This window comes from Salvia hispanica, chromosome 1 (assembly GCF_029641045.1).
Source record: "Salvia hispanica isolate PSC_SH4W2 chromosome 1, Shi_PSC_v1, whole genome shotgun sequence".
In the NCBI taxonomy this organism is placed as follows: Eukaryota; Viridiplantae; Streptophyta; class Magnoliopsida; order Lamiales; family Lamiaceae; genus Salvia; species Salvia hispanica.
The window spans coordinates 60,723,942-60,748,117 of record NC_142692.1 but is presented as its reverse complement, the minus strand read 5'-3'; the positions used below and the strand labels follow the sequence as shown (position 1 = coordinate 60,748,117).

The 24,176-nt window shown below is 38.0% G+C and overlaps 2 protein-coding genes and 2 long non-coding RNA genes across 4 annotated transcripts; 2 read left to right on the top strand and 2 right to left on the bottom strand.

Moving 5' to 3' along the window:
• Nucleotides 1–101: 101 nt before the first annotated feature.
• Nucleotides 102–592, bottom strand: LOC148934296 (uncharacterized). The gene is made up of 2 exons (XR_016136954.1): nt 452–592; nt 102–354 (listed from the first exon to the last, which is right to left on the bottom strand). It is a non-coding gene; the product is annotated as an uncharacterized LOC148934296 (long non-coding RNA).
• LOC125218541 (monooxygenase 2-like) lies at nt 352–8,384 on the top strand. Its single transcript, XM_048120229.2, has 6 exons — nt 352–605; nt 6,736–7,032; nt 7,098–7,148; nt 7,218–7,383; nt 7,463–7,694; nt 7,776–8,384. The coding sequence occupies exons 2-6, from the start codon at nt 6,803–6,805 to the stop codon at nt 8,306–8,308; spliced, it is 1,212 nt and encodes a 403-aa protein (XP_047976186.1). The 5' UTR covers nt 352–605; nt 6,736–6,802; the 3' UTR covers nt 8,309–8,384.
• Nucleotides 8,385–13,503: 5,119 nt separating this feature from the next.
• Nucleotides 13,504–14,982, bottom strand: LOC125185490 (uncharacterized). The gene is made up of 2 exons (XR_007170157.2): nt 14,648–14,982; nt 13,504–13,953 (listed from the first exon to the last, which is right to left on the bottom strand). It is a non-coding gene; the product is annotated as an uncharacterized LOC125185490 (long non-coding RNA).
• A 3,146-nt stretch (nt 14,983–18,128) lies between these two features.
• Nucleotides 18,129–19,695, top strand: LOC125218998 (homeobox leucine zipper protein). The gene is made up of 2 exons (XM_048120834.2): nt 18,129–18,534; nt 19,137–19,695. The coding sequence occupies exons 1-2, from the start codon at nt 18,196–18,198 to the stop codon at nt 19,422–19,424; spliced, it is 627 nt and encodes a 208-aa protein (XP_047976791.1). The 5' UTR covers nt 18,129–18,195; the 3' UTR covers nt 19,425–19,695.
• Nucleotides 19,696–24,176: the final 4,481 nt, after the last annotated feature.

Sequence of the window (24,176 nt, the reverse complement as noted above, 5' to 3'; positions counted from 1 at the left end):
ATCGATCAAGAGATGTCGTAAATTATGCTTAGTACTTAGCATGCCACTAAAGTACTAATTATAAATTTTATGTAATAAATTTAAATTTAAGAAATAAAATATAATAGAAATAAAAGAATTTATTTCTTGTGGGCCTAAAAAAAATACATTATTTTGGAGCCCATTCTTGAAAAACCCAAATCATTAAAAGAATTTCTTCTTGAAGCCCAAATGTCCCTCTTTACACAAGTTGCAATAGCTTTCTCTTCCTCCTTGATTACTCCCCTCCCATTCAAGCCACGTAGCTCCTCCACCTCCACCTCCCGCTTGATCATCTCTTCCACCCCTGCTTGATTACACTCCACCTCCTGCACACTAACACACAAGGATAATCCCAATCAATTCCAAATTCTCAGTTTGTGCCTCATGATATCCACGGTATACTCATTCCCATCTTTCACAAACCGCAAACCTTTAGCAAATTGAGAGAGGAAGCCGAGAGGGTCAGAGATTAGGAGAACAGTAATTCTTGCTCCAATTATCCAAGTTCATAGTCGATTCTGCCAAGCACAAGGAGTTTCCTTTTCAGCCCCACAGATTGCACAACCAAGTTCATACCCACGAAGGTAAAATCCTTTCCCTTATGATCGTCTTTGTACATCGCATATCACCCCACATCACCCCCACACATAGCTTAATCAACCAGCAACCATAATGAAACATCACCAATTGAACAGTGAACTTGAACCGAACACTACAATCGATCACACCCTATGGTAATTAAACGCAAATGCAAGAAAGAACATAATTTTGAGTAAGAACTTATCTTGCGGGTTGAATCGGGGTGGTTCGGGGATGTTCGGCTTAGTTTTGGGGGCTGCCGTGTTGCCTCAGGGCTGTTCCGGTCTGAACTGGACAGCGGCGGCGGACCTGGGTGAGCACTCGGCGAGGGCGACGGCTTCCGGCTATGCGCAGACAGCAGAGGTGATGGCGACTTCGACGGCGGAGCTGCGCGGCGTCGGTACTGGTGGAGAAATCGGAGATGGTGGAACTAGGACTCCTAGGTTGGGGTTTTCAAATTGGGGGAAATGGGGTTGAGGCCGAGAGGGAGGAGAGGCAGCGACCAGTGAGCGCGTGACGGCCGGCGATTTGCGAGTTGCCGTCGCTGTGGGTTTGAGGTCGATGGGGTCTGATTTGGGGCGGAAGAAATGAGGGAAAAGGGAGAGAGAGGGGTTGACCGTGTGGTGTTTAGGATGGGAGTATACAATTAAATTTGGGCCTCCTTCCTTTTGCTTTGGGTGTTTGGGCTCAATTCTTTTAATTGTGGAGAAATAAGGTGGGCCAAGTAAAATAATTAAGTCTTGGACCTTTAATAATTCTTTGGGCCAATAAATCAATTTAAATCATGGGGAATTATTAAATTAAGTCTCGGAATAATTTGCAAACTACGAATAATCTTTGCCCAAGTACAAAATAAATATAAAAGCGAAGGGAAATAACTGCGATAATTTAACTATGAGCTTGAATAATTTTTGGGAATTTATTTCGATATTGTGGTGGAAATTACGAGGCGCCAACAGAGAAATATGGGCGTGAACGGCAGACCGGCGTCGCACGCAACGCCTTGGGCGGCCGCTAATCTAAAATATGCGAAAGATGAAAAGCGAGATAAAAGGCTTTAATTAGGAGGCATGCATTCCTATTAAAGTCTAAGAAATTCTTGAAGTCTGATTAGTATTTTATGTTTTATTGTTTTTATTCTTGAAAAAGGTTATCTCCGCAAGTTAAGGTCAAAACGAGAAAATCAAGTTAAGGAAATTAAACGAACGAAGTTAACTTTTCTATCCTATATACTAATGTGGATGAAAATATAAACTTATGTTTTGTTATTTGTGAAAATGATGTTGTCTTGCCATAAATGATTTGTTTTATGCCTATCTGTTTGGTTGGAACGTAAGAATCGAATTCGGGTTCGAGTGAGGGTGGTGTCCCTACTCGGATTAGTGTACACAGGTGACCGTGGGAAGGTGGCCACCTTCCACGGCACAAAGATGAGATAGTGGAGGCCGTTGGGAGGTGGCCACCTCCCCGGCTGGAGAAAGATGTAGGTGACCGTGGGAGAGCACCATCTCCACGGCACTTGGTGTTCAGATATGGCAAAGTATGAAAGAACTTAGACTGCGCAGTCGAACAAAGAATTTTGTAAGCACGGGCCTTTTAAGAGAAAACCCTCGAGTGTTATTGTGATGGCATGACAATATTTTCATTTTATGTATGTATGTTTCGGCAATGTGTTCACTGAGTATTTTATACTCAGCCCTGCATATATTTCTAAATATGCAGGTTGAGCAGTGACGGTGGGGAATGCTGAGCAGAGTTTATGATTTTCTTTATATTTTAAGTAGAGGCTCTCAGAGGTGCATGTCTCCATACATGTGACCGTGTTCATTCCGCTGCGTATTGTTCTTCTATACTCTGATAAATATTTATTGAAGAGTAAGATCTCCATTCGAGTTCTTGTGATTAAAAGTTAATTGAAGTTGTTTCCCTTTTATTTCTGAGTGAATATTCGTCATTATTATCCCCTTTCTGTTCCCCTCTTCTTATTCCTCACCCCTAGTCACGGTTTCCCAGCTTTGCTATCCTTAGCAAAGTGCGGTCATGACAGAGTGGTATCAGAGCAGTTTCTTTGATGCTTTGAACCCAAGAGTCTCTTTCAGTTACCAGTCTAGACTTGTATCACTAGACTATCTAATTAGTCAACGAATCAGCATTCCCACCAATCACGCTCAACAAGGAAAAGGTAAATTGTTCTTTCTTTTAAAATCAAGTAGAGATGTTCAAAAGGTTTAAAAAGAGAAAGGTACAGGGACCGACGGTCAAATGAACGGGTCCGGTATGAAATATCAGATTTTTGAGAAATGTATGATGAGTCTTATTAGGTTTTTTTTGTTTCAAGCGAATGAATGAAGAAGAAAAAAAAGAGATGAGATTTTTGAGAAAGATGAGTTTTATCGAGTATAGACTCGAAAGAAAGAGTTGGAAGTGAGTGTTGTAAAGAAAAAGAGTAATTTGTTACATTCAAGAGAAAGAGTTTGGAAATTTTGATAAAGGAGGTGATGTTTCTTTATTGAGTAAAGGCTTTGAGGAAATAGTTGATGTGTTTTTATCGAGTAAATATTTTAAATGATGAAGAAGAAGTAACATTATTTTTTGTAGATGTAGTGAAGGTGCAAATGGAAGGGGTGCATTTCTATGCAAATTATTACGAAAAAATGAAATATTTTCTCGATTGAGAAAAGTTAAGGGATTTTGAAAGAATGTGTCTTTTCGAGTAAATTCATGAATCACATTGCATGTAAGGTATTTCCAGGAACTAAGAATCTTAAGCTATGCGTTCCTTCTAAGAACATAGTATTGACTCGAATATAGACGAACAATTATAAACACTTCTTGCTTTCCCGAGCAGTGAAGAGAAAAAGTATGTAATCAGAAAGAAAGTTAGTCATTAAAACAAAAAAAAAGGATAAGAACGTTTGAGTTGCGTACGAAGGATATTTGTAGAAAAGTTCAGGAACTAGATACTCCCCTCGTCCATGTCCAAACAAAAGTGAACAATCTGGGTGACCACTATCCTTGGTGACAATCCAGTTAAAACAAAAGATAGTACCTTCGATTTAATTGAACGAGGTATCCGTGCATGGCAGAAGAATATAATTTCAACTTATTAAATACCTTGCCAAATGAAAAATAATGCAATATTCAAATTTTACTAATATATATAATAATTATTTAAATATTATATTATATTATATTTATTAATTAGTTTTCGACACCACGAATTGGATTTTCTGGGTCCGTCATTGCCTATAAGATATAAATCCCTTACAGAAATACTAGTCATAAACAATTTCAAAAATCAAATTTTATATCCATTAACTCCAATTTGAGGAGTTTCTTTGAAAATAAATAAATAAAATTTTCTAACCCTTTTTTTTGGGATGTTACACATTTTGTCATTTTGGTACGTTCCACAGTAGTGGAGTCATTTCTTCTTTTTTTTAGTAAAAATCAACATATTTCTTTTCACTTACTCCTTCCGTCCCACAAAAATGTGCACTCTTTCCTTTTTAGTCCGTCCCACAAGAATATGCACTTTTTAATTTTGGAAACTCTTTTCTCTCTAATGAGGTGAGACTTATTCTCCACTAACAATACTTTAATTACTTTTTCTCACTATCTCTCTTTTACTACTTTACTAATTTTACATTAAAACCCATGTCAAATCTAAAGTGTATATTCTTTTATGACAAAGGGAGTAGTTTTACTATCTCTTATTTTATCCTCTCTTTATTTCTCTACTTTTTTAATTTCTTGTTTTATAATTTATTTACTTAACTTACATAACACATTTTTTTAATTCGCATGAAACGTATGAATTAGTATGTAACGGAGGTAGTAAATTGTAAAAGTCCTTAGAGCGTCTCCAATGGCGGATGTCCGGTAGGACGTCGTCGACGTCCGACCGGACGTCCGCCGTAGTGGCTCCGAAGGGCACCCGCGCCCGTCGCATGGGCTCGCCCGTCCTCCCCACGGGCGGGCGGACGTCCGCCGTTGTGGCGACACTCGGACGTCCCGTTCGGATGTCCGGTTTTAATATTTTTTTTATTTTTTTTTTAAACTCTATAAATAGGGCTCGTTGAACTTCATTTCATTCACACCACTTGTGTTGACAAGTTTCTCTCTCTAAATCTACAAATTTCATTTCTACTACAATGGAGTACAATAGGAATTCCCCCACCACGAGCGGAGGAAACACACCCCCGATTCCCACCGGAGCAGAGGGAAACTTTGCGGGGATGAAACCCCGGATGGCGGGGATGGTGGGGATGACTCCCCAAATGTTCTACAATATGTTCCAGTGGATGAATCAGATGGGTGGGATGATGCCCGGGGCAGCGGGGATGGGTGGTACGCCGTCAAATATGGCGGGGGTGGGTGGGATGATGCCAGGGGTAGCGGAGATGGGCGGTATGCCGTCAAATATGGCGGGGGTGGGTGGGATGATGCCCGGGGCAGTGGGGATGGGCGGTACGCCGCCAAATATGGCAGTGGGTGGGTCGATGCAGCACAGGAGCCCGAGGACGCCTAGGGAATCTGTCTATCGCCCATATATAGATTTGTTGGCCGACGATTCCCCTAGTACTGTTCCGGAGACTCTGTACGCCGGCATCGAGACTTTCTCTTTAGAGGAGCTGGGAGCGGAGTTGGGGCTATCGCCGATCCGTAAGACTCCCGATGAGGCGGAGCCTGCTGCAAGGGGCAGGAGCAAAGGCAAGGGCAAGACCAGGGGCGGAGGTAGGGGCAAGGGCAAAGTCTCGACCTCTTCCTTGAACACGGGGGCAGAGGAGGAGGGTGAGGATGAGGCGGAGGAGAGGAGGACGATCTGGACCGTGTGGGAAAATACCGCACTTGCAAAGGCCTGGCTCGGTGTAGTAGAGGATCCCTATGTCGGGCCGAACCAGTATGTTGATCGATTGTGGCTTCGCATTAGTGAGGCCTACCGCATATGCAAACCGTCTGGAGCGAAGCCTCGCACTTCCAAGCAATGCCGGAAACAGTGGCTTCGGTTGAGGCCTAAGCTCAGTCGTTTTGCCGCCCTCTACCAAAACAACATGCGCATGGTAACCAGCGGCATGTCTGAGGATGATGTGAAGAGACGAGTCTTGGCTCAGTACCCCGGCAAAGAATTGAAGTTCAAAGAGTTTGACCAATGGAAGGCCTTTCTCGTGGTCAGGGAGTCGCAAAAGTTTGTTGTGGGTGTCGACTCGGACTGGAAGCGGACGAAGATCAACTCTTCCGGTGAGTACAGCAGCAGTGCTGGTTCGCACGAGCTCCCCGAAGCCGAGGAAGTGTCCCCACTACCACGAACAGACTCTCGTCGTCGTCGTCGCCCGATGGGGCAAAAGGCTGCGCAGCGGATGGTGAGGGGAAGCGGCAGCGGCAGCGGGTCCTACGAGGTCGAATCGGAAGCCCCAGAAGACCCAGGTAGCGACCGTCTCGCCCTCGCGCAACTAACGAAGACCCTGACGGAGCACGAGTAAGTGGTTTAACACCCACGATCCTGTGTTCAAAAGGCTGTGCAAGGATGTGGTCGATCAATGTCGGCGCGATTTAGGAATGCCACCCATTGATGATTATGGCGTCGAGATTGAGGGCGGGCACGTCGGAGGCGGCAGCGGCACGGGCGACGGGGACGAGGACGGGGACGAGGACGAGGAGGAGTGAGAGCCGAGGGTATTATGTAATTTTATTTTTAAATAATGTAATTTTTTTTAAAATTATGTAATTTTCTTTAAATTATGTAATTTTTTTTTAATTATGTAATTTTTTTTAATGAAGTTTTCAAATTTTCTCATATTCCGTGTCGATATTTTAATTCCGTAAATTTTAAAGTCCGTAAATTGAATAATTGCGGGAAGTCCTAGTGGGAAGTCCTAGTGATGTGGCAGTGGAATGGGAAGTCCTAGTGATGACATGGCAGATAGTTTTGTGGGAAGTCCTTAGTGGGAAGTTCTAGTGGAAGGGGCACCACCGGAGATTTGGAGTGTGAGGAAAAAAAATAATGAAAAAGAAAAACTGCGTATGTAACCTTGATTTGATTGAGCGGAAAGAATTTGAAATGAATAAACAAATATTCAAATCTTGAAGTGTGTTCCAACTTGAATGCAAAAGCCAATTTGCTTTCTTCTTCAGCTATAGAAAATAAAAAGGCGATCCACACACACATCAAAGGTGATCCAGATCCATCCTTCATCTTAAGATGGAAGCTACGATCCACGAGCAAGACATTTTAATAGTTGGAGGCGGCATAGCTGGCCTTACTACAGCTCTCGGCCTGCATAGGTTGGGCATTCAGAGTCTGGTTTTGGAGTCGTCTGATGAATTAAGATCCACGGGCTTCGCCTTAACCATGTGGACGAATGCGTGGATAGCTCTTGATGCAGTTGGAATCGGGGACGCCATGAGGGCCAAATCTCTCCCAATTCAAGGGTTTGCACCTCTAATTCTCTCATATCATTTCCTTTCCTTTGCTCATTTTCTTGTATTCCTATTAGGTTTGAAGTTGGTTGCTTGGATTCCATCTCTTCTGAGACAGATTTCAAGCTGTAAGTAAGTCCTTGTTTTGTCCAATTTTGAATCTGTTTAGTAGTATTTGTTAATCAAATTACATGTAGTGGCAAGTTTGAGAGCAGATGTGTGAGAAGAACAGATTTATTGGAACTTCTGGAGAGAGAATTGCCACGGGAGAGTGTGAGATATTCTTCCAAGATTGTTAACATTCAGGAGTCTGGTAACTTCAAACTAGTTCATCTTGCAGATGGCTCTGTTTACCGAGCTAAGGTCTAGAGAAAAAAGATTCAGTTTAGTCTACAAAATATTGATGTTTTTTTTTTAAATAACAAATTATAATCAAAATTAGGCGTTGCTGGGGTGTGATGGAGTGAATTCAATTGTGGCAAAGTGGATGGGGCTCAAGAGTCCAATAAGCGCTGGGCGAGCAGCCATCAGAGGCTACGTGGTGTATCCACAAGGCCATGGCTTCGAGCCGAAGCTCTATGCCTACTTTGGTGGAGGCGTGCGCCTTGGTTTTGCACCCTGTGATGACAAGGGCATATACTGGTTCTGCACTTTCAGTCCATCACTATTCAAATGTGAGTCACTGATTTGCTCTAATTTGTGTCTCTTCATAGTGTGTGTCTATTCATAGTGTGCATGGTTTGGGTTTGGCGCAGATGATGAGAGCGAGCGTGATCCCATGAAAATGAAGCAGTTTGTGATGAGTAAAATCGGCACTGCACAGAACCATGTGTTGGATGTAGTGGAGAGGACGGAGCTAGATAGCATCTCATTGGCGCATCTAAAGTTCAGATCGCCATGGGACATTTTGTTTGGAAACATTGTGAAGAAGGGTGTGTGTGTGCTCGGGGATGCCCTGCATCCGATGACTCCGGACTTAGGTCAAGGAGCATGTTCTGCTATTGAGGATTCCGTCGTTCTTGCAAGGTGTCTGGGCGAAGCTCTATCGCAAGTGGGTGACGAGGAGGTCTATGTGAAAATGGAGAAGGGGTTGGACAAGTTCGGGAGAGAGAGGAGATGGAGAAGCTTTAGTCTTGTCAGTACAGCATATGTTGTTGGTGTCTTGCAAGAGACTGATAACAGATTTGTTTCCTTTTTTAGGAAGATGTTTTTGTCTAAGTTTACTGTTGAGCCTTTTGTTAGAATGTCTGATTTTGATTGTGGAAACTTACTTCTTACTTCTACTTAGATTTTCGCTGATTTTTTCTTTGGTTGTGTGCATTGGACAGTATAATTAATTAAATAAACACGTTTCATAGGTCTTATTTATGTTTCACAATTCACATTACCTTTCCAAACATTTGTAATTCACAAGCTAAAGAAACCTCCGTCCCATTTTAAGTGAAGCATTTCTAATTCGGCATGTGATTTGATGAAGTACTATTGTTTTGTGTGTAAAGTGGAGAGTATAAAGTACTCCCTCCGTTCCATAGTAATGGAAAAATTGTGTTAGGCGAGTTGAGTAAAGAGAGAGTAAAGTGGAAAATGAAAAAGGTAAACAGGTGAAGAGAGAATAAAGGAGGTGTGGAAAAATGTGTTGACTTTTACTAAAAAGGGAAATGACTCTATTACTATGGAACGTACCAAAATGACAAAATGACTCTATTATTATGGAACGGAGGGAGTAAGAGAGAGGGGGAAAATAGAGAAAGAGATGTTTCTAAATGTATCGTATGAGTGAGACATCTCGAAAGAAAACTATGTCGCTTAGAGTGGGACAGAGAGAGTAGATTTGAACTATTGATATTACATTTGTAATTCGCATGCTAAAAAAACTTGATTTGGACTATTTATGTTTTCATAATTAAAATTTAAGTTACATAATTGAAATTTCAAAAATAACATTCAAAATAAATAAAAATTGATATCCTCCATCTTTCTCACGCTCGCAGCGCCTCCTACATCTTCTTCTCTACACTTCATCGTCTCCTTCATGTTTTTCTCTACACTTCATCGCCTGCAATTTCTAGCAACTAATCCATGTTATTTTTGGTAGCTCCTCAACCTTTTTAGACGTAATGTTCATTTTCGTTCTTCCTCCAACAGCGCATTTGCTGGACTTTCATCGTGAAACCTTTCAGTTCATGACGGCAATAGCACGTTTGAGGCAGCAGCGCATGAGAATCACTTCCGTGAGGTATATTTTTTTTCACCACGGTCATGACAATTTTAATTAACAGAATTGGTATTTATTGAAAATTTAGTAGCTTTTGGCAATCTAATCCCTTTTATGTTCTTCTCTATTGACTCTTAGTGACTCAATATATATTTTTTTTTAACATGAACCAAATGTGTAGAAGTTCAAGTGCTACTCTCATTGTGTGGTTTTATTAGATTAAATTTAATTCTAATTGATTGTCTTCTATTGACATAAGAAAGTACGTTATAATTTATTAGAGTTCTCGTAATCACACGTTTTTAACATTTAATCATATGTTTAATCACACATGATCCCTCCGTCCCATAAAAATATAAGCAATGGATTTGGAACGGGAACTAAGATAATAAGAGAGAGAGGAGAATGAGAGTTAAAATAGTGTTAATGGATAGTGGGACCTACATTATTAAATTGATATAACTTTCTAAAAAATGAAATGCACATATACTTGTGGCCGGATGGAATGAAAATGGCACACATATTTTTATGGGGTGGAGGGAGTATAATTTTTTAAGTCAAATGGCATTACTATAAAATGAGTAAAGGTTAGTAAAAGTTAATTTTGGTCCTAGACATATGACCAGAATATGAATGGTCTAAAACATTAACTTTTTGAAAAAAGGTCCATAACAAATATGTCACCTAAGTAGTCCTTTTTTTTACGGTTCCGTCAAAAAACTAACGGTCAACTCTAATTGCACAGTGGCATGATCATTAGTTTTTTAACGGAACCGTAAAAAAGGACCACACCGACAAGGATTTCATTTATTATGGACTTGTTTTTCAAAAAATGAATGTTATGGACCAAATTCATCTTTTGGTCATATGTTTAGGACTAAAATTGACCTTTACTCTTATAAGATTTTCCAAAAACTCTCCTTTTGTATATGTATAGAACTTGCTATTTGGTTATTACGTGATGGATAAGGAATTTCTTATAAAATATTTCGCTTACAATTATTTTATAATTAAATGATTCTTAAAATTCTAAGATATAAAAACGACTCTATACATTAATTTCTTAGTGTTATCGTTCAACAATTTATTCATAGTCATTCATATCCAATTATTTTATTGTTAAATAATTTTTAAAATTTTAAATTATGAAAATGACTAAATGCATATATACTTAATTTCTTATTCTTACCATCAAACAAAATTTTCATAGTCATTCATATCTAATTATTTTATTATAAATAATTCTGATAATTCCAAGTTATAAATGACTACATGATTATATACTTAATTTCTTAGTTTTATCATCCAATGAAATATTAGTAGTATTTTTAAATTCTTATAATTATAAGTTATAAAAGTGACTGCATGCGTATATACTTAGTTTCTTTAGTGTTATTGTCCAACAATTTAATCATAGATTTTCACATTCAATTATTTTACTTCTAAAAAAAATACAAAAATGGCTACATGTGTATATATACTTATTTCTTAGTGTAGCATCAACCAAAATAATCATAGTCATTTATATCTAATTATTTTATTATTAAATTGGGAAAGAAAGGGGGAAAAGGAAATTAAATAAGATTATAAGAATATTGAAAAAATGATTAATTAACAGAAATTGTAACGGTGAGTACCAATCATTATAAATTAATCCATGAAATAACTCATTAATCAGAGTATAGCAATAAGTATAAATTAAAGAGTAAAGGCCAAAATTGGTCATGAACATATAGTCATTTTATGTTTTTGGTCCTAAACATTATCTTTTTGGATTTTTTGGTCCTGGACATATGGAAATTTGATCATTTTGGTCCTCCGTCAAAATTTCCGTTAGAAACTAACGGTCAACGGGCTTAAACCCAATTTTGACCAAAATTAACATTTTAATTCTGATTTTCTCCTTAATTAATTCACTAACTATTATTATAAATATTCTTTTAAAATTAGAATATTTAATTAATTGAGAAGGGTCCAGCCGCAGGAGAAGTGCTGGAGCTCCGGGTGGTGGTGGTCAGCGATGCTGAACAGCGGCAAGGCAACGGCGGAGGTGTAGGGGTTCGCCGGCAGGTGCATTTGCGCGGGCGGAACGAGCGGCGGAGGGCGGGGCTAGTAGGCCAGAGGTGAAGTAGTCCATGGGAGTGGAGGACCAGTGCCTTGGGGCGCCGGAGTTGGAATTACCGATTCCGCCACTCAAGAGCTCGGTGAAGGAAGTAGTGTGAGAGATAGGGTTGAGAGAGGGCGGATGAGTCGACTCCTTCTCCTTCTCCGCGACTCGCTCCTTGGCCCGCTCCCTCGCCTTGATTCTACTCTCAGATCTAAACAGAGACAGCCCCGACCCCTTGCTCGTTTCAGATGTACTGCTGCACGCCGGCGATTTCGTCACCTCTGCAAGTAATTCAAATCGCCGCCGCCGTCCAAATTGACTTCACCGGAGTCGAAGCAGAGGTGAGCGCAAATGCACCTGCCGACGAACCCCTACACCTCCGCCGTCGCCTCGCCGCTGTTCAGCATCGCCGACCACCACCACCCGGAGCTCCAACACTTCTCCGGCGGCGGTGCTGAACCCTTCTCAACAATCCCCCAAGTTTCTTCATAATATTTAATTCTAATTTTTTAATTTTAAAAGAATATTTATAATAATAGTTAGTGAATTAATTAAGGAGAAAATCAGAATTAAAATGTTAATTTTGGTCAAAATCGGGTTTAAACCCGTTGACCGTTAGTTTCTAGCAGAAATGTTGACGGAGGACCAAAATGATCAAATTTTCATATGTGCAGGACCAAAAAATCCAAAAGATAATGTTTAGGACCAAAAATGTTAAATGGTCATATATTCAGGACCAATTTTAACCTTTACTCTAAATTAAACACTGGGATGCACTTCAAAAATATCACAATTTGAGTTCACAATTTTCTACACATATCATCCATTAGATTAACACATCGGACTACCTGGAAACATCCACCTAGGATTTACTATTTATTATGCTGCATATATATAGAAAAGGTAGGGATGTCAATCGGGTCGGCCCATCGGGTTTCGGGCTAATCCTACTCGGGTTGCGGGTCAATCGGGTGCGGGCTTGCCGGGTTGTGATTTCTTTCGGGTTGTAAAAGTTCGGCCCTAACCCTAAAAGCTCGGGTTTCGGGCTAGCCCGACGGATTAATCGGGTTGCTACCGATAAGGTTAAGGCTCGAACAATCCAATAAATCATGATGAAAATTAGTTATATTTATAAAATATAAAATATTTAATTATGATAAATTTGATATATATGCTTAAACTCAATCATAAAATACTAATATTTGTGATATTTCATGAAATTTTAATGATGTTAAAAATTTAAATATTCTTTTAGTGAGATTAATTTATTTAACAATTATTATATTAATAAAAAAATCAATATATAATTTATATATTTACCATAAAATTGAAAGTTATCTTTTTTTAGTTATCTATGTCATAAAATTAGTCAACAAAGTGTTGAATTAGGAGTAAAAAATTGAAAAATATAAATTTTAGCGGGTTATCGGGCCAGCCCATCGGGTTTTCGGACCTGACCCTAACGGGTTGCGGGTTAATTGGGTGCGGGCTTATCGGATTTTGTTTTTATCGGGCTAGAAATTTCCGACCCTAACCCTATAAATTTAGCGGGCTATTCGGGCCAGCCCACGGGTTGCGGGCTACATTGACATCCCTAAGAAAAGGGAACAAAAAGTCTTGCAATTTTGACCCTATATGTACGCCCAATCAATTCAATCAGTAATATTTTTCTTCCGATGTATTGTTGATGCATTAACTATTTTACTGGGAAGTTATTTTTTCTTTCTTTTAAGATTATATAATTTCTTTCTCAATCAGAAATCCAAATTAATTATAATTATCCTAAATTTACAATGTCGAATTCCATAATTTCTGACAAGAGTGTTCATGAATATCAATAATTCATTAGAATATAATATTTCGGTCTAATTAAAAATGTATTTCATCCCCAGATTTAAATATTTTATTTCGTTTTCAGTTTCAATAAAAGATTTAATTTTTGGTAATGCAATATATAAGGTTCATATTTGAGTTTTATGTTTTACCAAGTGCATCGTATGCTTTACAAAATAAATAATTGCATCTTAATGCACAAACAGTTGCATCTAATACACGAGAAATTGCTTGCATTTTATTAATATATGGTTGCTCACAATACTCAAATCATTGCATCATAATAATCATGTCATCGCATTTCATTGAACTAGAATATACGTTGCACTAGAACAAATACGGTGCACATTTAATACCAATAAAATTGCATCAGTAAACATATTGGATACAATACTCATCTGAAAATACATGAGCATACACGTTTGCACAACATGTCACGAAATGCATCAATATTAAAAGACATTCCACCAGTCCAAAATAATGGATCATAAAAATATCACGCTTCCACTACAATATTACAATTGTACTCGGTGACATTAGACACGTAGTCAATAAAACTCCGAATATTTGGTTTGAGCCATCTCCAAGAGTTTCAATCAGAGCATATTCCATTAAAATTAGGAAACATCTTTCAAATTGTTGCAGTCAGGCTTGCAAAATTTTCCGAAGAATTTTGAAATATAGTCATTTTATGTCCCTTTGTCATTGCTGCAAATTTTCAACATCATCATTTCAGTCTCATACTAATTGCTTCCTCCCTTTTGGCGCTTGTTACCTGCTGGATAAATAAAATCACTTGAGTCAGGCAAGTATAATCCAGATGCAGTTCGTAAATGAATACATATTTATTGCATCAATCGTAAAAAAATATTGCATTTTCTATGTTTCAAATATGCATCAATTTATAACAAAAAAAAAAACCAAAAAAGTATGATGCTAACACTATCCAACCAACAATGTGTTTTTGCCTTCAATTAGTGCTAAGGCTAAATATCTGCAATTTTCAGAAAACTAAATAAGCAAATTGTTGTACAAAATAAGTACATCCTCAAACAAATGAAGCAATATTTCAAACAAAACAAGCAAACTATTAACGCACAATTACAAACAACTTAAGCAAATTCTCGTCCAAAATAAGTAATATTTCGAATAAATTGAAACCTCTCTACACTCGAATTAAACAATCTTTCCAACAACTTAAGTAAATTCTTGCCCAAAATAAGCAATCCTTTGAATAAATTGAAACCTCCCTACTCTCAAATTAAGCAATTTTTCCCATAACTTAAGCAAATTCTCACCCAAATTAAGCAATCTTTGGAATACATGTATGATGTATATCATATCAAACCATTGTGTGATTGCGAACAAAAAAAATCACCACCCCAGAAAACATAGATCACTTTGTGCTCCAATTTGATAGAAATCCTAAATTCCCACACCAGAAATTTACCAAAAACAAATCCAAAACTTACCATTCCAAAAGTTTCTGCGCCGTCAGTCATCGGGGATTTCAAAATACAGCGTCTTTTAGCCATGAGAACAAACTGAAAACCGTATAAAATTAAATAAAAAAATATCGTCTAAACATCGATTAAAAAAATTGAAGGAACTGAGATTACTGGTCAAAAGCATAAGAAAGAAATGGCTTTATTTGTGGATAAAATTATTGTATCCAACGTAATCTTCTCTGCGCTCTCTTTTGGGAAGAGATGCAACTTCGTATCTGAATTTCGTGAATGTTTTTTAGTGGGGGGCCGTGGAAAAGCAACAAGATGCATCTAGGTTTATCAAATTTGATAGGAGTGGAGATATGTGACCGATTATGGTGGGAGTAGAGCTGTCCAAGGTTTATCGAACCAGCGGTTAAAATCGAAATCGTAACCGCCAGTTACTGTTCCGAACCGAAACCGCGAGAAATATTCTGAATCAAAATTGTGAATTTTAGAACCGTGGTTCGGTTCAGGTTCCAAATTTTTCGAATCGAAACCGCGACCGAACCGCCGGTTCCGGACGATTCTGAACCGCCGATTAACCGGCGGTTTCACGGTTCCAACATGAATTAATATTGATTTGATATTGATTTGATTTCTACCAAAATTAAGAAGGGAACATGATTTATATTTGAACTTTTAAATATGAACATTGACTTGTGTGAATATTTATAGTTGTTTCTGTATATTATGTTGTTTTTCTCTCTCAAAATAACTAATCACATTTAATACAATTTGATTGTTATTCCACATCTATTTTGCTAAAAATTGAAAAGGGGTGCTTTGTGGCAATAATGCACAAAATGTCGCAGAAACCAAAATGAGATCAAAATTTGTAATTATCAAAAGTAGCATTAATGTTGCACTATTTTCGTATATAAAAGCATTATATATGCAATCTCACCGTTTTTTTAAGTATGATTATGTAGTATTTAAAATATGAATATGCATTCTTCAAAATGATTGGTTCATTGGCATTATTGATCATACATGATTTAGTTTTACTTAATCAAGATCAATTAAATTCAATTAATTTAGTTAATGCAACCTCACCATTTTTTACGTATGATAATGTAGTCTTCAAAATATGAATATGCATTCTTCAAAATTGATTGGTTCATTGGTTGGTGGTTGGTGATGGTTGCACTATTTAAAAATGATTGCACAAAACACTACTCCCTCCGTCCCAAGATAAGTGACTTGTATTCCTTTTTGGGGTGTCCCACTATAAGTGACCTATTTCCATTTTTAGCAAAAAGTCATCTCTGTTACTTTATTTTCCACCTACTTTATTCTCTCTCCTCTCCTCTACTTTTCCCTCTCTCATACTTTACTCTCTCCACTTTAACTTATTTAAATATCATTCCTTAAATCTCGTGCCCAAAAGAAGTAGGTCACTTATCTTGGGACGGAGGAGTATTTTTTAAATTTTATTTATTTATTATTTAAATGTTGATTTTAAATTCAAATTGGATTTCATTTCCCTCCATTTTTATCTATAAATACTCCCCTCTATTCTCACTTACATTCACCCCATTCTTGTTCAAGAATTTCTCTCTTCAATCTAAATTTGAAAAGTCTAACTTTGAAAGTTTAAGTTGAGCTCAAGCCATTTTAATTTTTTTCTTTTTTCCCCCATTTCATGTTTTTTTTGTTTACGTTTAGACGAGTACGACACTTGTAAATTATATCACATTGTAATTTGTTTGTAAAGTATATCACATTGTAATTTGTTTGTAAATTATATCACATTGTAATTTGTATATTGAAATTGTAAATTTGATATCATTTTCACCTTACTCATCTTACTTCAATTTAAACTATCTATTTTCTTATTTCAATTTATTTTATAATTTCAAACTACATGACAAAAAAAAATAAAAGAAAAAAAACTGCAAAACCGAACCTAAACCGTTACGAACCGTCCAAAAACCGGCGATTCGGAACCGCAACCGCTGGTTTTTTAACCGAAACCGAAACCGTGAAATAGTCTCACGGTTCGGTTCCGGTTCCATATTTTTCAAAACCGGAACCGACGGTTCCGAACCGAAACTGCTGGTTCATGAACCGTGGGCAGGTCTAGGTGGGAGTAGAAAGATTCAATTGAGAGGTTTCAATTGAATTTAAGTTGATGGGGATGTATATTGATTGATCCTGAAATCTTGCGCCTTCAATTTCGTAAGACCTGTTTTCATATGGGAACTGGCAATTTTACCCTTCGATGCAACGAATTGAATAAACGATGCAAGCTTAGTTTATGGAATCTACACCACACATCTCAATATTAAAGGGTCCAGATTGGTAGGATGTTGTATCCATATGAGTACAGGGAGTATAGTGCTCCCCATTAAATACTACCTCCGTTTTTTTAAAATAGGGAAATTTGAAACGACACAAGTTTTAATGTACAATTTGGTAAAGTAAGAGAGAGTGATAAAAATTGGCAGAGTAAGAGAGATGAAGAGAAAAAAGTAATGAAATTAGTCTTAGTGGATGATGGGGTCCAATTTATTAGGGGTGTAAAAATTTCCTAAAGTGGAAAGTTTGAAAGTTGTTATTTTTAAGGAACGCACTAAAAATGATAGAGTTGCTATTTTTAAAAAACGGAGGGAGTAAAATTATAAGGGGTGTTCAGTTTGAAGGTTTGTATCTAAGATTAAATTTGTTGTGTGTTTAGTTCATGAGATTCAATCTCATAACTCAATAATCATGGGATAATTAGTCATAGCTAACCACATATGACTAAAACAATCTCACAACTCAATCCTAAATTATATCTTAATACTTTCTTTGTCTCATAATAGATGTCACATTTGGGGATTGACACAAAATTTTAGGAGGTGTTATTTTGTGTATTAATGGAAAGAAAAAATAATATATTTATATTAACCTCAGAAATAAAAAAAAATGTAATATCTTTTGTGAGACAAATAAAAAAGAAAAAATATGACACCTGAGACATTTGTCTAAGAGCATCTCCAAGGGGAGAGGTAAATGAAGGGGTATAGTCATATAACTACCATATTTACCTTTTCTTCATGAAAAATCATTTTCCAAGGGGAGAGGTATTTGAGAAGGTATTATACCTTTTCCCATTTTGAAGAGGTATCTTTACCTCTCTATTGATGGAGAGGTAAAATCATATAACGACCATATTTACCTTCTTTTCATAAAAAATCATTCTCCAAGGGGTAGGTATTTGAGAAGGTATTACACTTTATGTTTTTTAATGCATCTTGTACTATTATTTTATTTTTTTTAAATGATATACCTTTCTATATACCTTTTATCCTTGGAGTTGATTGCTTTTTAAAAAAGTATATTGCACTTTTTGAGAAGGTATAAGCATGATATACCCTTTTCATTTACCTTCTTCCATTGAAGTTACTCTAAGTAAATATTATTTTATCTTACAAACCAAATACACTTAACAATGTTGAAAATGATTGGTACTCATCGTTTCAACTTAAACCCTAATCCCTAGATTGGGAAAGAAAGGGGGAAAAACGAAACTGAAATTGACTCCAGCCATGAATAGCAGGAAGAGAGAGAAGCCCTACTACTCCCGCCATGCCCCTTATTCTCTGCCGAAGCGTCGCCGCCCGCTCACCCTCGACGCGGACGATGCCGACGCCAATTCCAAGCCCGCCGCCGCTAAAGTGCCGACGTCGGTGGTGGTGATCGGCGTGCCCCCGGAGTGCTCCGTGCTCGACCTCAAATCGAGGTTCGAAGTGTACGGCCCCATATCGCGGACCCGGATGGAGCCTGATGGAGTTGCTTACATCAATTTCAGATCCAACGAGGCCGCCCAATCCGCCGTCGATGCGGCCCTTGATTCCAGTTTTCCCGTTTCCCTACATTCCACTCCAGTATGCTCCCTCTTTCTCTCTTTTATTAAGTCTTGATTCGAACCGATTTCTTGATGCGTCTGCTGTAGCTAATTGGGGTTTGTTGATGAGCTGTTAAAGTTAAACTGGTTGTGGTTGGTGAATCGGTTCAAGAAATAAACTTGTCTTTTCATTGTTTGTATGTGTATGTGAGTGTGAGCGAGGGAGATTAAAAATTGAGAATTAGCTAACTAGGTTTTTTTTTTCAAAAGCTAATTTTCTGATTTTAGCTAGTAAAGAAATGCAAGTAAGAACAGCGTGTTCTGCATTTTGTGTGTGTGGAGACTGAAAATTTTGTGCTTTATTGAAAAGCTATTGAACTGATTTTAGCCAGTTAATGGATCCAAGAAAGATCTTATGTAGTTTGTGTTCTACATTCTGTGTGTGTGCGTCAAAATTGGAAATTGGGAATTTAGCCAATCGGGATTTATCGAAAAGCTTTTTCTTCTGAACTTTCTGTGTGTGTGAGGGGAGATTAGAAATTGGTGTAGATGTGGAATGTGATGGTTTTCGTAGAGCAAATTTAATAGTAGTAATTATGTATGACCTAAGTGTGGTTGATGCCGAACTGTTGTGTTGTGAAGGTTCAGGTGATGTGGGCAACTAATCCAGTTTCACAGCAGGAGGGGGGAGTTGGCAGGAAGGAAGGGCTGTCGTCTAGGCTAGTGAGGCCCGAAATGCCCCTCCGCAGGCATGGAAGAGGTAACAAGCTGGGGTCAGCTATAGTGAATCCTCGAGACGAGAGAGGTGGCAACGAGGCCACAAATAGCAGCCCCAACAACAATGATGGGCTTAATGTTGCTGCTGCTGTTGGTGGTGGTTCAGGTACTTTCAGGGGCAGGGAAATTGTTGCTTATGATGATATATTGTGATTCTTGAAAAGGGCATATCGGAATCTCCCTTGTTGTAAACATATAAACCAAGAATTTATAGCATTGCTGGTTTAGTTATGAATTAAGTGAGACTCTGTCGAAGATCATTGAGTGTAGGTTGTATGTGTGTGTAGCTTTCATCCAGTCCTCTTGCAGTCTTGCTATTCTGATTCTCTTTTGTTAGGAATAGGATATATGTCTAATGTAACGATAATACCTGATTCGACCCGCATACTTGAGTAAGTTGGTAATGTTTTTCCTTGTTAAGATATACCCTTTCTCTTGTATTAGTGTCTTTTTTTTCTTCTCTCTTTTTAAATGTTTAGAGCATCTCCAATGGTATATAGGCAAGCAATAGGCCAGCAATAGGCTAGCCATTCTCTCCCCTGCCACGTCAGCAGCACTAAAAAATCTACCTGCCACATCAGATTTAGGCCAGCCGCAATAAAAATAATTCAAAATATACTACATTTAAAAAATTAAAATCACGATTAAATTACCGAATTAAATTTACGAGACATATACGGGAAAATTCATTAATTTTATTTTTAAAAAAAAGTACATTAACTAAAAATCAAAAAAATTACATAATAAAAAAAAATCCGGGCTTCCACACACGAGCCACCGCCCCATTCTACTCCTCACTAATTTATTAAAAAAATACATTAAAAATGTTAGTATGCCTTGAATCCGTTATAGTTTGCCGCTAGCCGAACGGGGGTCTCGCTGTTTTTGTTTTAGGTCTTAATTTTGTATTGGGCTAGTTGTTGTTGTCCATCGCTAGATGTTGCTCTTGTACAGAAATTTAGAGATAGAGAAAATCGCATTTATATAGTTTTTCAAAAATTAAAAAAAAAGAATTAAACAAAAATTAAAAAATAGCGCTGGCCGATCGCTGGCCGATCGGGCCGCCACAATGGCGGCCAGCGCATCGGCCAGCCACACGCGATCGGCTAGCCCACGCCGATTTTTTCGCCGAAATTCGACTAGCCTACTCTAATGGTTCGGCTAGCCGATCGGCTAGCCACGTCAATCGGCTAGCCGGTGGCTAGCCTACCATTGGAGATGCTCTTATGTATTGCGAAAGATTATTTTGTTGGTTTTAGAGGGAATTTTTCTGAGATCATCCATAATCCAAACCAGTTGAAATTCTACATCATACTTCGTCCCTAAATAAGAGTCGTGCTTTTTGCTTTTTCTGTCCATCCATGAGTAGGAGTATTAATTAGGAGTATTAATTCACTATTACCATAAATGGTAAGTAGTCCCCACATTCCAACAACTTATTTCATTCACATTTTATTATACAACTAATATATATAAGTGGAATCCATATTGCCCTAACTTAATCAATCCACTTTTCTTTACATTTTTTAAAACTTGTGTCGTGACAAAATAACTCTTATTCTGGACGGAGTGAGTACAATTTACTTTTGAGCCACGATATAATATGGGTTGACACGACACGATAATGCCTCGAATTCGATATTTCACGATTAAAACTTGTTAATACATCATGATTAAATCTAATTTTAAACTTGATTTACATGATAAAAATTTATTTTCCACTATTAAAATTTGATTAACAAGAAATTAAATAAAAAATAATAGTAATATTATTTCTTAATGGATTATCTGTATCGAACCCACAATCAACCCAAAATTTTCAGGTTCTTAAAGGGTTAACCAATAAGTACACAAACCTAATAAGACTTGACCAGAACCCATTATTTTCATGCTGATTTGTGTCTGATTATCGTGTCGGGTCCAAAATTGACATCCTTATGTTTTTCCTTTATATTTATGGACAACAAGACAACTGTTCACATCAAATTCTTTGTTATTTCGTATAAATTGCAACCATGTAATTAAAATATTAAATTCTTTGTTACGTACTATTTTGTCTGTCATACTTAAGCGAGTCATTTCCAGTTTTTAGATGTCCAACCACCATAAGTTAGTCATTTTATTTTTAAGCAAAAATTCTTCTCTCTAATTTTATTTTTCACCTACTTTATTCTTTTCACACCTCTATTTTTCCATCTCTCATACTTTACTCTTTTTACATTAAAAAGAATACTATTTTAAAATTTTGATTTTGGGATTTTCTAAAAATTAAAAGAAAATATATTTCAAAATGCTACGCCAATAATTTGAAAAATCGAGTTGTTAAGAGCATCCACAGAGGTGCTCGTCGCAACGAGCACCCACCGTGCCGACGCATTGTGATTCGCCAACGGCAATGCCGTTGGCATTTTTCATATATATATATATATATATATATATATATATATTTTTTTTTTTTAATTCAAAAAATCTGATTTTTCATATTTAAATAAAAAAATTTATTTTCTCACTTCCCAATAAAATATATCAGTTTTATCTCACTTTTAATTTATTTTTCATTATTTTTATCCCAAAAATCACATTTTCATCTATAAATACCCCTAATTTCAACACAAAAAATCATACCACACTACACCAAACAACTCTGTCATCAATCTCATTTTCTCTAAATTCTCACTCTTTCTCTCTTGCAAATATGTCCGGCTCCGGTGAACACCCATCCTACTCCTGCGGATGGAACCACGATTGCTCGGCAGTTCGCCATTCCCTTCGCCAGATAAGAATATCTCGCCCCCTCCTCTTACCCAAGGTTCGCAAATTTCGGGTGGCTACCGGCCTTATCCGGTGGACATGCAAGATGCCCTCGATAGGCAATACGGGTGGGCACCTGAACACAGATCAGGAGGGAGCGCTCGACGCAACTGTTGTCCCAAATTCCGGAGGGCGCTTCTGGCAGTCACGGTGATCGTGGTGTCCGTGTCCGTACCCGTGGCAGTGTCGGTGACCCCAATGTCCGCACCTATACTCTCCGCCCGAGATGGAGAAGATATGCGATGCATATGTCGCGATCTCCCAAGATGCGGAGGTACGCATGAACCAAACCGGGGAGAGGTTTTGGTACTGCGTCACTCGCTGGTACAATGCCGACCTAACGGCTGGAACAGTGGAGCGCACTGAGAGTATGGTGTGCAATGTCATCAGAAGAGCTAACGAAGAAATCCAAAAGTTCCAGGGGTATTACCTCGAGTAACCGCGGTAGGCAGGGAGCGGCACCAACGAGGTCGACATCATCACGACCCCCATGTCAGCCTACCAAACAATACATTACAAACCATTCAAGCATCTCAACACTTGGCAGAAGGTGTGTCATCTTCCGAAGTATAAGGGAGGCGTCCAATCCTCCTCCAACTCCTCCTGCTAAAGGTCGAGGTCGCTATCCGACGTTGGCGAGGACGAGGTGGCAAGCCAACTTATCGGAGCTCACTTGGATAGCTTTGATGCCAGCTCGAGCGGTTCACAACGCCGGCCGTCGAGAAGGAAAACGGCGACGACTTCCGCTCCCGCTCCCTTTGTGCTGCCTCCACCCCCTGCAATGCCTCCAAACCCCAACACGTTATTGGTCATTTTGACTAACGTCATTAACGCCGATACGTCTCGGATGACTGCCGAGCAAAAAGATGCTCACTGGAGGATACGAACCCTCCGACAGCAATTGGGGATTCCCCCGCCGCCATCGAACTAGTCTTCTTTAAATTTCTACTGATGTAGTTTTTAATTTTTAGGATTTTAATTATGTAATTTTTAATTTTTAGGATTTTAAGTATGTAAATTTTAATTTTTAGGATTTTAATTTTTTAGTACTCCCTCCGTCCCGCTTAAGATGACACATTTTCCTTTTTAGTTTGTCCCAACTAAGATGACACATTTCCTTTTTTGGTAACTTTATCTCTCCAATTAATACACTCAACCACTTTTTCTCACCCCTATTAAAATATTCATCTTTCTTTATCTCTCTACTTTAATACTTCCATCCACATTCTCTCTCCAATTAAATACTTTAACCAATAATTCCTAAAATCTCGTGCCGACTAAGCAATATGTCATCTTAGCCGCGACGGAGGGAGTAATTTCTAATAGTAGTTCAGATATTTTGAATGCATTTTAATATTGTGGAAATATATTTCGTAATTAAAGTATTTAAATAATAGAATGGTGGAACCCTTAAGATTGCGGAAGAACAAGAATGTGAGTGTCATTACTCTTGCGAAAGAGTAAGGTATTAAAAATAAATAAATATTGGTCCGGTACTCCGGTCTCACATCCATGCTCTTTCATGGATGGGATGCTCTAAGCCCTAAGGTATGTGCGGATGGCGCAGTTGTGCACTGTTGCTTTGAGCCCAATCTGAGATGGTCAATCCACAAATCTCGAAATTTGTGCAAATTTTAAGTTATCACTAATCTAACTTGCAATCTTACAATCAGGTTACGTAAATTTTGTTTTTTAGATTCACACACAAATCTCGAAATAAGCAGTATAATTGGTTAAATACCACTTCCTCCGTCTGTCATTAGGAGTCTCATTCATAGGCGCACGAGTTTAAAAAAATGTGAAAAAAAGTGTGTGGAAAAAAAGTTAGTGAAATAGGAATACCACTTGTGAGTGGAATGTGAGTGGAATGAGTTAGTGAAAGGTGAGACCCTATTACCATTTATGGTAAAAGTGAACCGAGACTCTTATTCGCGGACGGACTAAAACAGAAAAACGACTCTTATTCGCGGACGAAGGGAGTATATGTTATGCCTAATCTAAGCAATATTTTTGTTTTTATATGTTTTTTATGCCTAATCTAAGGTGCAAATATACTGTTTGACAGGGTTTGCGGATTACGGCCGAAAGTCTCCC

What these genes read in the sequence shown, in the direction of transcription:
- LOC125218541 (XM_048120229.2), top strand. Translation starts at nt 6,803, where the DNA reads ATGGAAGCTACGATCCACGAGCAAGACATTTTAATAGTTGGAGGCGGC. An exon ending in AAATCTCTCCCAATTCAAGG is followed by an intron (nt 7,033 to 7,097) that starts GTTTGCACCTCT and finishes TATTCCTATTAG; the next exon opens with GTTTGAAGTTGGTTGCTTGG. An exon ending in CAGTCCATCACTATTCAAAT is followed by an intron (nt 7,695 to 7,775) that starts GTGAGTCACTGA and finishes GGTTTGGCGCAG; the next exon opens with ATGATGAGAGCGAGCGTGAT.
- LOC125218998 (XM_048120834.2), top strand. Translation starts at nt 18,196, where the DNA reads ATGAATAGCAGGAAGAGAGAGAAGCCCTACTACTCCCGCCATGCCCCT. An exon ending in TTTCCCTACATTCCACTCCA is followed by an intron (nt 18,535 to 19,136) that starts GTATGCTCCCTC and finishes TGTGTTGTGAAG; the next exon opens with GTTCAGGTGATGTGGGCAAC.